This window comes from Melanostigma gelatinosum (assembly GCF_949748355.1).
Source record: "Melanostigma gelatinosum genome assembly, chromosome: 7".
Classification (NCBI taxonomy): Eukaryota; Metazoa; Chordata; class Actinopteri; order Perciformes; family Zoarcidae; genus Melanostigma; species Melanostigma gelatinosum.
Genome location: NC_136640.1, coordinates 4,783,428 through 4,796,687, shown reverse-complemented (window position 1 = coordinate 4,796,687; position 13,260 = coordinate 4,783,428). Strand labels below are relative to the sequence as shown.

Here is a 13,260-nt window from a genome sequence, read left to right as displayed (position 1 = left end):
GGTGCCCCGTTTATATTAATAATCATTAATAATTGTTACATACATCAATAATTCTATTGATGTCAAGAATTCAGTTTCTTAAATGCTGATAACCCAAACACGCTCCTTTAGTTCCCAACACTCTTATAAAAGATTGAACACACAGCTCCCGTAACTACTTGTCCGTGAATCACATTATCGTCACATCAACACACTTGGAGTCCTTCAAAAAGTGTCTCCTGCAGCATCGACATGCAAACACTACAAAGCACTCGCTGACCTTAGTTTATTTTGGCCTCGTGAAGCTAAATGGGAGGTTCTCTTTGGGCTGTGTGGCGCAAAAAGCACCCAAAATGACTTGTGTCTGCCCGTCTGTGTGCATGTCAACAAGAGCACAGAGCTGAAGCTGCACACTCAGCGGCCTCGACACACCTTTATGTGTGCCGTTAGAATTAAAGGCTCTTCATCAGGTAAAAATAATTACACTGCAGGAGCTTGTCTGCAAGCGTAGGCTTAAGCTACCCCCGTTTGTTGTGAATGTTCAGCCGAGAGTCCATCATGAGGGATGTGCATACTTATCGCTGTAGTCACATCATCAGAGGAAGGCTTCTCGTGTCACCGGTCTACACACACGGTCCCGAGCAGAAGCCAGCCGGCTGGAAATCAATGCGTCTCTCAGCAGAAATAATACTGATGCTGCTGTTGTCCAATGCACACATACTGGGGCTTTCTGATTAGTTATCTGTTTTTCACCCTTTTGGACTTACACTAACATGCCATGCCGAGAAGACGTAGCCAAAATATCCAGAGTGACATTCACAACAACAGGCTCGCAGGCAAATAGAGCCATGACACATTGAGGCACTTGATTCAATAGGTCAGCAGAGAAGAAAACCACGACCTGGAATATTTCAACTTGTTATTCCCCCCCAAAAAAGTCCAAAACCTTCTTTATGGATTTGTAGCTCTGTGATTTGATTATAATTTGTTGATAATAGTGGCTGCAAGTAAATGGCAACTTTCTAGTATACTGCTAACTGGCGCCCACTCTATGCGAAAAGCATCTACGTCCACTCAAAAGTGTGTGGTGGCAGTTTTGAAACCACTAGTTTTGCCATGTGAATGTTTTCTTGTCCGAGCTATGAACTGGGATACGGCAATATCAAAGGAAAAAAAATGGGTGCACAACGCTGAAAAACAGTGTCGACAAACTGCTTCAGTTACACCACGACGTAAGAAACTTTCCTACCGCTAAATGATAAAAAAGCAAAGTGTAAAACTAGCTTAAATTAAAACACAGCATCTCCCCCTATTTGGTTAGCAAGAGTTCTGCGTTGATTTTCACAAAGACTTAACGTTACAACACTTTTTGGAACAACTTACAACTAACAACACTGGAAGTTCGTCCAGCCAGCAGGTCGGATAACTTTTAACCCTGTTGTTTTGCCATAAGTCTTAAAAAGATATCTGCGTGTAGCCGAACAGCTAATTAGCTAATAAGCTAAGCTAACGTAACCAAGAGTCGGAACAATCTGTGTCTCCTCTTTTTCTTCATCTTCGTAAAATACCCTCTTCTCTCTCCGTCCTCTGCCTCACATTAATCCCGGGCCCTTCTGGCTTTCTTTAATTAAAAAACAAAACGAGCATATACATGTAGAATCAGATTTATGTAAAGGTAAACGTGTCTGTATACAGTAGTTCGAGGTGATGCCCCCCTCCTCCTCTTCCTCCTACTCCTAACAGCGAGCAGCGGTGTCACCAAAGCGGGATGTCCGTGAAGGCCCCAGCGTCATCCCGAGTGACGCTACATGGTCCAAAAAAGCATTGGAATAAAACAATGACAACTTGTAATTGTTCACCTCTAACGCTCAGACGTTGGTCCGCTTACCTTCGCTTTGGTAATGATGTGCGTGGCTAGTTTAACAACCGCGAAATTCCCCTTGCCGATGGTCCGCTCGATTTCGTAGTGGCCCACTCGGGCCGGGGGGGGCCTGGTGGCCGAAGAAGAAGAAGTATGGCCGGGACTGGTGATGATGCACCCCGGGGCCGTGGTGGTGGTGCGACCGGCGTGGCTGATGCCGGAGGACGGCTGGGCTCGGTTCTGGGAGCCCATGCCCGTGTGGGTCGGTCGGGCAGAGTGCGTAATCCCGGCCGCAGCGGACCCAGCAGCAGCAGCAGCATCTCCGCTTGACACGGCCGCCATCTTCTTCGCCTCTCTCTCTGCGGGAACAACAAGCAGAAGCTTGCGCAGCGCGCAGCGCGCATCTACGGGCACGCCCCCGCCCCCTTTGCGTCATTTTACGTGTGGAACGCTTCCTCCGCAGCGCCCTCTCTAGGTTGTAACCATGGTAACGGTCGGCGTAACAAATGACTTCATCCGCTAGAACACGTACTGGGGTTGCCGTGGCGACGAAGACGTGCGCAATATCGAGCCCTGGTTCCCATGATTCAGTGATTCTACAACCACCCTTTAGAGGTATAAATAATTATAATACAATACATAGAATATTTAAATAATATCAATAAATAATAATAAATAATGTATATATCATATAATATTATAAAATAGAATAATAATAATAATTCATATATTTAAATAATATCAATAAATAATAATAATGTATATATAATATAATATTAAATAGAATACAATATTATAAAATATAACAATAAATAGTATAAATAATGATAAATAACATATATTAAATATAATAATATATGTAAATAATAATAAATAACGTATATACATCTCTATTGTTACAAAGACAGGTTTAAATCATCTATGTTGAGGTAAACAAGATGAATATTTCCCACCAAGGAATGTTCCAACCTATTACGAGCCAAACCTTAATATTTCAATTCAATGGAATGCTACCTACATAGGTAGGGGATAGTACTGCGTTGGTAAATGTCACTGTGTGTGCAGAGTAATGGCCCAGGCCTGAGCTTCTGAAACGCAGTGACGTGAGTTTTTATTTGTATATTCGACATATTCATTGGTGTCTTTACCCAGCTTCATCAGTGATTTAGGGACCATCAAGAAAATAAGCTTCTGTTTTAGTAACACAATACACTTTTTTTCACCTCAATATCTTGACATTGATCCCTTGAAATTATGATCATAAAATATATACAAAATGTGTCTCACTTATTTTTGATTAATTGTATTTATGTTCAATTGAAGTGTATTCTATTCTATTATAACCCAGCTCACCAGGTTGTAGACAGCACCACTCTGTGGTAGAAAAGAGATACTGCGACCTGTTACCAAAATTTGGATAACCGACTGAGCAAAGCAAACAGCTGAACCTCAGAAAATAAATAAACCACAAGGTACGACTTCGCCCAACTTGATTTATGATAGACAAATTCAAGCAATAAAAATATCGTAAAATATAAACAAGTTCAACGAACAGAAGGAGTATCAGCTCTTTGATCCGAAGACAGTCAGAAGTTTCCCATCACGCAGTCGGTGGAGAGCAATTCTGCAGCGCCTGGCTTTAAAATCTGATGCCGCCTCGCTCACGTGAGATCATCCTTACGCACGTTTTCATGTCGTCAGAGCAAGTCGGACGCAAATCTACCCAGCATGCATTGTGCGATGATCGATTCTGCTCACGCCTGGTTTATGTCGAACGAGCCTAATCTAATGTCACTGATTTTTTTTTCTTTCCACACTGTAAACACGCTGAATCTCAGAACCCTCCGCTCGAGAAACACTTTGCACAACAACGTCGCGGGGGCGCCTCCGCAAAAATACAGGCCGTGACAACCGCTCACACTGGACTGGACTTTTGAAAACAAAAACAAACAAACACGTGATGTTTTATTTTTAACACGGAACTCGAACTCCCGACAATCAAAACATGGAGCTGCCCCAGCAGCGTCCTGCGACCAACGATGCCAACGTTAGCACAGCTAGCTAACAGTCTTTCAGCGGAAGAGGGATTGACGACCGTTGTCAACTTGTTGGGACGTGTGCAATTGATTTCATTGCCGATGGGGGGTTTGTTACGGAACCTGAAACAGGACGAGGAGCTAATTTATTAGCTAATGTGAACACCCAGCTGTGTCTTTAGCTTGTCAGCTAGCAGCTGTTGGTTAAGCTAGCTTAATAACCGTCAATAGTTGTTGAATGGGGAGGAGTTGTCATTAGTGTTGCTGCAGGGTGGTAGTTAGAGATCAGTTCCACTTTAGGAAGACGGTGTCAGACAAAATGGTGTTACGGAGCTGCTGGAAGTCTCGACATAAAACAAGCTGCCGTGGACCAGCTCCTTGTTGGGTCCTGCTCTGGTTCTGTGTGACCCAGTTTGTTTTGGGTGGTGGAGCGCTGGGGGAGACCAAGAACGTGGTCCAGAAAGATGCCGAATTCGACATCACCTACAACGACACCGTCACCAGTGAAAACCAGACCATCTATGCGTTCAACCACACCGTCTCCAGGAATAAGGTGAGTTTATGCGAACACCCTGGTGTTATTTGTCTTATTACGTGATATTACGTGTGGTGAAAGATCTGTTTTTCTTTCTTTTTTGGGGGTGTCAGTCGGAGGGAGTGCGCGTGACCGTGGATGTGTCACAGGGCTTCGAGAGTCCCATCCTGTTCGTGGTGCGACAGAAGCAAGCTGTGTTGTCCTTTCAGATCCCTCTCATCCTAAGAGGCCTGTGAGTACACACACACTTCATGTACACTATTTACACATTGGACCCACCTCCAAGGTCCTTAACGAAAAATAACAAAAGTATAGTGTCATCTGTTGCCTGTTATTAGTATTATTATTCGTATGGTATAATTAGAACGTAGGCCGATCCTGTTTTGTGTATTTCAGAATCTTACCTTTCTCGTCCACAGTATATTTTCCCACTGTGTGGTTCATACTCCTAAGGGCGTGTCGTGCTGAGTAATCAGTGATGACTTCAGGTCACATGATGAAGCTAATGTTCTGGTTCTCTTATTTGGAGGTGTAATAGCTGTGTGTTTGCATATTTTCTTGAACTGCAGCCATTCATTCTTTCTTTGGAGTTCGGCTGTTTATTAGCTTTTGGTTAACAGCCCACCTGTGATGTGATCCGTGTCTCCCACACTCCAAGGTCCTCTCTGTTGTTGTGCAACACCAGAATTACCTCACCACACTCTTGCACATGCAGTTTCCTGGCACGCCATGTTTTAGCAGATGTCTTAAGGAACTTTGGACTTTCTCCTCTGAAACCCAATCGCTTGCGTCTTACTGGCTCGAAGTCATCAGATAACCCCATTGAGATTTAAAAATACAACAGCAAAAATTAACAAATGAAAGCAAATATTTGTCTCCTCCCCTTTTCTTTGTTGATCCAAAAAATGATCCGAACCGTGACTCCTGAACCGTGATCCGAACCGAACCGTGAGGTTTGTGATCCGTGACACCCCTAATGAACATGAGCTTGCCTGTTCTCTCTCTCTCTCTCCTCCAGCTACCAGAGGAAGTACCCGTACAATCATGTGGGCCGGACGTTGTGCCAGCCTCCGACCCGGGTCGCCTCGGAGACCCAGTACTTCTTTGTGGACGTGTCTACCCTCTCCACCCAGGGTACGAACTACCAGCTCAGGGTCAGCCGTGTCGAAAGCTTCACCCTGCAGTGAGTGACGTCCGTTTATAATCTCAACCAACACACAACGAGTACTCGGCTCAAGGCGCTCGCCGTCAGGCTGCGTTTTGTTTGACCGACAGCTGATGTCTGACGTGTTCTTCTTCACCTTTGATTACAGTACGGACAAGAAGTTCAGCTTCACCGCGTCACCATCACAACCTCAGGTACGACCGACCACTCGATGTGCACAAAGTACTACTTTCACAGCGTGTGTAGACAGGGAGTGAGTGGGCCATGGAGGGCACGGGTGACGAGAAGCTGAGGAAGTAAGAACCGAGAGAAATTCACCTTTTACACAATTATTCAGAGGAAATTCCTTTCTCTGCTTTGACAAACGAGAACAAAGTAGTGTTTCCTTTCTGGCCTTTTGTAGCACCTCACAGATAATAAACCTTGTGATACATGAGGTCAGTCAGTGTTCATCTACTTTTGTTTCATCGAAGAGAAGACTCTAAATCGGTGTTTTCCCATCTCATCCCCTCTAATCATCCCTGAATCCTTGTTATTCTTCTTCCTCTCAGTACTTCAAGTATGTCTTCCCGGACGGGGTGGACACTGTGATCGTAAAGGTCAACTCGGACATGACCTTTCCCTGCTCCGTCATGTCCATCCAGGACATCCAGGTTTTTATTCATTATTATTTCATGCTTAGAGTCCCTGTGTTCTGTAGCCTCTTGTTCTCTCTTGTGATTAATATTTGAATGTTTTGTGTTTTTCATGTTTTCTTCTTCTTCTCTCTCTTCCTCTTCAGTGTCCCGTCTACGACCTCGACAACAACGTGGCCTTCATTGGGATGTACCAGACGATGACCAAAAAAGGCGCAATCACTGTGCAGGTCAGAGTCCAACACACGTGGCGCCCGCAGTAATAAAACCGCACATATGAACATCTTCTGACGTCCCGCTCTGTCATTTAGAGAAAAGACTTTCCCAGCAACAGTTTCTACGTGGTGGTGGTGGTGAAGACGGAGGACGAGGCGTGCGGCGGTCCGCTGCGCTTCTACCCTCTCCGTCCCGACGAGCTCATCGACGCCGGGAACCGCAGCAAGATCATCGACGTGATCGTCACACCTGCTATCAACTGTGAGCCATCGAGTGGTTTTTAAATGGCCACGGTTAAAAAGCTAACATACCCATGAGGTATTGTCCGGTTCATGGTTGTGTTGCTTTGGGGTAAAATATATCGTGCAACTGTGGGAAATTAAGCATCTTTATAAGAGCAACATTTTGATTCAACCCAGGGCTCCCAAAAGTAGAAGAAGAAGAGAAAGAAACAATGCATAACTTAAGGTTTTAACTTTTTACATGCTGCATATTGTGTGTGTTTCTCCCTGTTGTAAGATGCAGCCATATCATTTCATTATGCAGTGCAGGTAAGGTCGTGCAGTATTAGCGTGTGAACGGTCTGTCTTCACTCTCCACAGCGGATGTGTATGTGATGGGCATGCTGTTCTGTCTGGGTATCTTCCTCTCCTTCTATCTGCTCACCTTGCTCATGGCCTGTGTGGAGAACAAGCGGTAAGTCAACAGTTGCTTACGTCATCATCTGGGAGTTGAGTCCCTTTGTAGGGACACAGATATCTTGCTCTGTATTTCCTCCCGTAGCCACAGACGGTCCTCATTCCAGGTCACAGAGACGGTTTTATGAGCCTTAATCGGATTTAGTTTGGTTAAATGTGCTTAAAGACATGGAAAATCATCTAAAAACACATTACAAGTTTACAATGTTATGGTTTAAAGGTTCTGTATTTGGTGGTGGTTCGAGGTGGTTCGACCTTGTGTCTAATGAAAGGATGTAGATTTATACAGCTGCACTGCAGGAGGAACGCCACACTGAATACAGATGACTTTGATTTGCATGTTTCTCCTCTGGGTGTCTGCAGGATGAAGAAGAGAGAGGTGTTTCAGATTCCTGCTGACATGTCGCCCGCTGAGACAGGTAACCCAGCAACTGGCCGTGATGGACTGGCCCGTTAAGGGGCTCGTTAGTTTGCGTTGCGGCGCGTACCATTTAATTAAAAGTCCTGAACCTGTACTGTAGAGGAGACGGTGTTTACCTACACTTAACAAGGTGGTATGATAATAACTCTTTATGTACTGAATGTCTGTCTTTCACTCTCTCTCCCTCGTGCTAACGTGTGCTTCAGCCTCTCTGCTCGGGAAGAACGGAGACGGTATAACGACACCGTTCCTACTGCCCGTCTCTCTCACTGTGTTTATTGTCTGTGGTTTCATCTGCATGCACTCACTCACCTACTAGAGCTCCATGCTTTTACGGCCTGGGTCACAGAGATGCCTGTATTTGCCACAGTATCCTTGATGTCTGAGTTTGTTACAATACGGTCCACAATGCTAATGACACACCAGACAAACAAAAGAATGAGATGGAATACTGTGGACGACCTCTCTGTATCTGTGCCCGTTAGCTGCAGTGTGTGCCGACATGATTTGATTTTAAAAGCGCAGCTTTCACTGTCACCGCAGCAGACCAACCAGCATGTGCACCATTCTGTGCTCACGTTTGTCACTAAATGTTTAAACTAAAACTGTTTGTTTTCAGGCATTTGAGCCTGAAAACAAGATATAAAGCTGGATCCCTGCATGTGTTCACGCACAAACTATCCAGCTGCTGTAGTGCTTCAGTGTGCAGGGTTAAGATACTAAGTGGTGCTCGTCTCTGTGTGTGCATCTATTCTTACTTGTTGGTTGTGTGTGTGTGTGTGTCTGTGTCAGCAGGCCAAACTCCAGCCTCCCCATATGAATACGGCTCCTTTGGTGAGTTTTGGGACAGTTCTACTTTTGATGATGTCTTTGTTTGTTTTGTGTGGACGTTGAATTTAAACCTCACGCTTTTTTTTGCTTTTTTTTCTCCTCCAGCCGACAACGGCAGCACACTGAGTTCAGAGGCCATCACAGACAGCGCCACGTCCACCGACAACAACTATGGATACGTTGGTACGTCCACGCGGCGTTCTCCTTCTGTCCCACCACTCGTCACTTTGCAGTACGTCTCCACAGCCTGGCTCGCGGACGGCTTCCTGCGAGCCGCTCTGGTCCCTCACCGGTTTCTGTCTCTTATTTTTTCTTTCCGTTCATCAGGACAGGAGCCTTTCAAACGTCGCCCAATCCTCAATCACCTCCATCACTTAGCCATCCGTATTGGTGACACACACTGCCGCCTAATCGGTTTAATCACAGTTCAAAAAGCAAACCAATCAGCACTTTGTGAATCAACCATCGATGAGATTTAGATGTTGATGCCAGGAAGTGGCCTGATTCCTAATCTGATTCAATTGAAATGAACAGCAAGACAACACAGATCCAAGTGCCAACAATCACTCTGATATTTCTGTTTAGTATGTTTGGAAATTGCAAACTCATTTCAGAAGGTGTGATGTGTTTGAACACCTTCACACCATTTAAATAAACCACCAAGGCTCTTTTCTTTATCTTGCCTCGACCTCTTCCTCCTCTCTCCTCCATCAGATCGATCGTTGGACAGTGTTGGGCGGAGCCGGCATGAGTCCCTGAGCTCTGTGGAGGAGGACGACTATGACACGCTGGATGACATCAACTCGGACAAAAACATCGTCCGCACCAAGGTACGCCTCGTGTCTCCGTCTCTGGGTCACGCTGTTTGTTTTTTTGTCTCCCTCGATGACGAGTGACGACGTCCTCTCCTTGTTGCAGAAGTTTCTCTATGTGGCTGACCTGTCGCGCAAAGACAAGAGGATCCTCAGCAAGAAATACCAAATCTACTTCTGGTGAGGACTTTGGGTTTGACAGAAAAACAAATACCATTAAGAGTGGAATCAACGACAAAGATTCCTTTTATTCTAAAGTCTCGTGCTTGTCTCCTCTGCAGGAACATCGCTACCATCGCTGTGTTCTATGCGCTGCCAGTCGTCCAGCTGGTCATCACCTATCAGACGGTACATGAGACAGAAAACTGTGATTATATAGGATATGCTTTAAAGTAAAGATGTTAAACCGACTCTGTTCTTCAGGTGGTCAATGTCACAGGAAACCAGGACATCTGCTACTACAACTTCCTGTGTGCCCACCCTCTGGGGGCTCTAAGGTGCGTGGTTAGCTCCTATGTGTCATTACAAACCGCAGCAGATCGCACGCCTGTCTTCTAAAGTGCTGACACGAGCTGTTTGTCGCACGCAGTGCGTTCAACAACATCCTCAGTAACCTCGGCTACGTGCTGCTGGGACTCCTCTTCCTCCTCATCATCCTCAAAAGAGATATCGTCCACCAGAGAGCTCTGGTCCGCAACGACGTCAACGCGCTGGTAAAGATGGCGTTCAGCTCTATTACTGGAGTCAATTATGATTGAAAAACATGAACGTTAGCATCGTTAGCGTGATGGCTCTTCTCCGTGACGTGCACAGCAGTACCTCTCTGGTCTTTTAACGTCTTGGTGAACTCAGGTTATCGCATCAATGAGTCAGAAGTGGGAGGGATTGAAAGGGAAGATGCAGGTACATCCAGAGACATGCAGCACATGTGGAAGTCAAGAAGTTGTATTTATGAACGGTTCCTCTCTCCCACCACACAGGAATGTGGCATCCCAAAGCACTTCGGTCTGTATTACGCCATGGGAACGGCTCTGATGATGGAGGGCTTGCTGAGCGCCTGCTACCACGTCTGTCCCAACTACACCAACTTCCAGTTTGGTAAGACCCGCTGCTCGTGTTCCCAGCAGGACTGCATGTGTCCTCCTTCATGTTTCTTGTAGCAGAATCACTTTTTGCCAGCTGTATCCTCCATGTTGTTCACGAGTACCAGGTTAGAGCACTACGGACGATAGATCCAAACTCCAATGCAGTGACAACGATGTCCTTCTTGTTCTTTGTCTTACGAGATAAAAGACAGACGAGTGATGATTGTGTCCTCCTCTGCAGACACCTCCTTCATGTACATGATCGCTGGACTGTGTATGTTGAAGTTGTACCAGAAGAGACACCCAGACATCAACGCCAGTGCGTACACTGCATACGCCTGCCTGGCTGGGGTCATCTTCTTTTCTGTGCTGGGAGTGGTACGTGCACACACACACACACAGACACACAGGTACACCACATGGTCTGAGTGATGTTTAAAGGAGCAGTTTGTTGGATTTATCAGCAGAAATGGAATATAATATTCATAAATGTGTTTTCATTGGTGTATAATCACCCGAAACTCAAAGTGATTGTGTTTTCTACAGTAGCCTGGAATGGACAAACCAAACACCGGCTCTTTAGAGAGCCCTCACCCGTAGTTCTAGGATTTGGGGAGGGTTGTTGGTTGCAATCTGCATCTTCGCCGCTGTGCTGCCACTAACTCCTACACGTCCCTTCGAACACACTCATGTCTGTGACGATCCGTTTGCAGGTGTTCGGGAAAGGAAACAACGTCTTCTGGATCATTTTCTCGGTGATCCACATTCTGGCCACCATGCTCCTCAGCACACAGCTGTACTACATGGGCCGATGGCGGCTGGGTAAGATCAGAGCGGTTTGATATTAGTGGTGGTTGACTTGAATCCATTGTGGTTTCAGACGTGTATCATAAAATATGTATTTCTATGTTTGAACCGCACCCTCTGGAGTAGTGTTTGGACTGCAGCTAACATCTGTCCGTGTACGTTTGCTTCAGACTCCGGGATCCTGCGCAGGATGGTGCACATCATCTACACAGACAGCATCCGGCAGTGCAGTGGGCCGATGTACATCGTGAGTAACAACCCAGAAACATCTGCTTCAACACAGGAGTTTACAAGGAATGGTATAAGAACCACTGTGTCCTGTATTGAAGTCCAAATCACCTGCTCGTAACTTGTCTCCCTCCCTTTGTCTGACAGGACCGGATGGTTCTGCTCGTTATGGGGAACATAGTCAACTGGTCTCTGTAAGTAAACGCGGTGTGTTTGTGAAATGAGCAGAATGTGCAGAACAACATGATGACTTCATGTGTGTGTCTCTCCTTCCTCCTCTCTGCAGCGCTGCCTATGGCCTCCTAGAGAGACCCAATGACTTTGCTTCCTACCTGTTGGCCATCGCCATCTGCAACCTGCTGCTCTACTTTGCCTTTTACATCATTATGAAGGTGTGTGTGTTTACGTGTTTTTAAACAGCGTTTCTCTTTATTAAAAATGGTTCAAACATCTAAAGCTGTTGTTTTCTGTGTGTGTGTGTGTGTGTTTTAGCTGCGGAGCGGTGAGAGGATCCAGTGTTTGGCGTTGGTGTGTATTCTGTTCACAGCCGTGGTCTGGGGCCTTGCACTGTATTTCTTCTTCCAGGGTCTCAGCACCTGGCAGGTCAGTAACTCACACACACATTACGTTACATGTTAGTGTGGATGTAGACTGAGAGTTACACAGCGGGAGCGTTAGTTTTACAAACCTTTGTTTGTAAAAACAAAACAAAACAAAAACGTGTGCTCTGGCACACGTTGACTCTGTATTTCTTCATTGTGTGTGTGTGTGTGTGTGTTTCTCTCCTGACGCAGAAAACTCCGGCGGAGTCTCGTGAGCACAACAGGGACTGTATCCTGCTTTCCTTCTTTGACGACCACGACATTTGGCACTTCCTCTCCTCCATCGCCATGTTCGGATCCTTCCTGGTACGATCACGCGTCATGCACACTAAAAATAAAAGCATGAATGTGAACAATAATGCCAATACAGTAAACACTTGACAGGGCTAGCTGATGGTGATATTTTAAGTATAAAACTTGAAACCAGGAAACTCTAACTAACCCCTCGCCTCTTGGGTTCCCTCCCAGGTCCTCATGACCATGGACGACGACCTCGACACCGTCCAGAGAGACAAGATCTTCGCCTTCTAGACATGCGAGATCTCCTGTGATGAGCTCGGCTCTTCCTCTCTGCCTTATCGACCCCTCGTCTCTCTCCGTTTGCATCTCCTTTTCGTGTTTTAAACGAGCACAGCCAGTACCCTCTGTTTTCCACCACCCCCCCCCGGGCTGTATAGCCAATCAGCCAGTCAGGGAGGAGCGGTAGCCCCCCCCCCCCTCACGGACACACATGTGCCAATGAAGAGCCCGGGTGGACGCTGAGCGACGCCGACGTGTTTTGTCCTCTCGCTGCCATCGTCGATGTAACCGTTGTAATGGATGTTAACTTCCTGCTGAAGATAACGACGTATCACTTGCTAAATAAAAAATAAATAAACTATACGAAATTAACTTATTTTATACTGTCGGCATTACATTTGACCTGCAAGTCAGCGATGCATTTTGAAATGTTTTTATGCTGTTTATATGCTGTGTGTGTGTGTTTACAAACCTAAATGTGAGAACATGAACTCTGTCCAGTCTGTCGGTGGCCTTTTAATGTTCTAATCATTTCACATACCGTGCTCTGATTGGTCAGATCCTCCAGCTAGCCGTCCTGCTCATTGGAGAATATTAATGATTGTATTTACTTCTAGACTGCCCTAATCTGAATGCAAAGGTATTTTCTGCACTGTACTGTACTGGGGAAAGAAATGTGACTTTAATGTTAAACATTGCAATGAGCGGTTACTGAATAAAGATCTCATTTTCAGATTCTGAATGTGACTTCTGTCTTTGATCTTCAGTGTGAACATATAATACAGGATGACAACCAGGTACTAGCCTCTACTAGGACACAATGCATTAGT

General features: G+C 45.7%; 2 protein-coding genes across 6 annotated transcripts in view; one reads left to right on the top strand and one right to left on the bottom strand.

Annotated features, from left to right (window-relative positions):
- sik3 (SIK family kinase 3) overlaps nt 1–2,198 on the bottom strand; it is a gene marked incomplete at its 5' end in the record, with an annotated part of 35,071 nt that extends 32,873 nt beyond the window's left edge. For 2 of the 3 annotated variants that reach the window (XM_079272081.1, XM_079272082.1), the window contains one exon: nt 1,868–2,198. In XM_079272081.1, the coding sequence (XP_079128207.1) occupies nt 1,868–2,182 (315 nt within the window). The remainder of the gene's footprint in view (nt 1–1,867) is intronic. The other variant, XM_079272080.1, reaches the window with a different exon arrangement.
- A 1,416-nt stretch (nt 2,199–3,614) lies between these two features.
- Nucleotides 3,615–13,150, top strand: sidt2 (SID1 transmembrane family, member 2). 3 transcript variants are annotated; one of them, XM_079271771.1, is made up of 26 exons: nt 3,615–4,429; nt 4,525–4,643; nt 5,430–5,594; nt 5,725–5,770; nt 6,128–6,229; nt 6,358–6,441; nt 6,523–6,688; nt 7,030–7,123; nt 7,489–7,544; nt 7,753–7,779; nt 8,342–8,380; nt 8,483–8,560; nt 9,092–9,207; nt 9,296–9,369; nt 9,471–9,537; nt 9,613–9,686; nt 9,779–9,902; nt 10,170–10,287; nt 10,516–10,652; nt 10,988–11,096; nt 11,252–11,328; nt 11,457–11,503; nt 11,596–11,701; nt 11,802–11,912; nt 12,104–12,217; nt 12,380–13,150. In XM_079271771.1, the coding sequence occupies exons 1-26, from the start codon at nt 4,196–4,198 to the stop codon at nt 12,440–12,442; spliced, it is 2,547 nt and encodes an 848-aa protein (XP_079127897.1). In that variant the 5' UTR covers nt 3,615–4,195; the 3' UTR covers nt 12,443–13,150. The 3 variants fall into 3 exon arrangements, with proteins under 3 accessions (XP_079127897.1, XP_079127899.1, XP_079127898.1); XM_079271773.1 differs by lacking the exon at nt 7,753–7,779; XM_079271772.1 differs by lacking the exon at nt 7,753–7,779 and having other exon boundaries at nt 8,339–8,380.
- Nucleotides 13,151–13,260: the final 110 nt, after the last annotated feature.

What these genes read in the sequence shown, in the direction of transcription:
- sidt2 (XM_079271771.1), top strand. Translation starts at nt 4,196, where the DNA reads ATGGTGTTACGGAGCTGCTGGAAGTCTCGACATAAAACAAGCTGCCGT. An exon ending in CAACAACTATGGATACGTTG is followed by an intron (nt 8,561 to 9,091) that starts GTACGTCCACGC and finishes CTCCTCCATCAG; the next exon opens with ATCGATCGTTGGACAGTGTT. An exon ending in CCTTTTACATCATTATGAAG is followed by an intron (nt 11,702 to 11,801) that starts GTGTGTGTGTTT and finishes TGTGTGTTTTAG; the next exon opens with CTGCGGAGCGGTGAGAGGAT.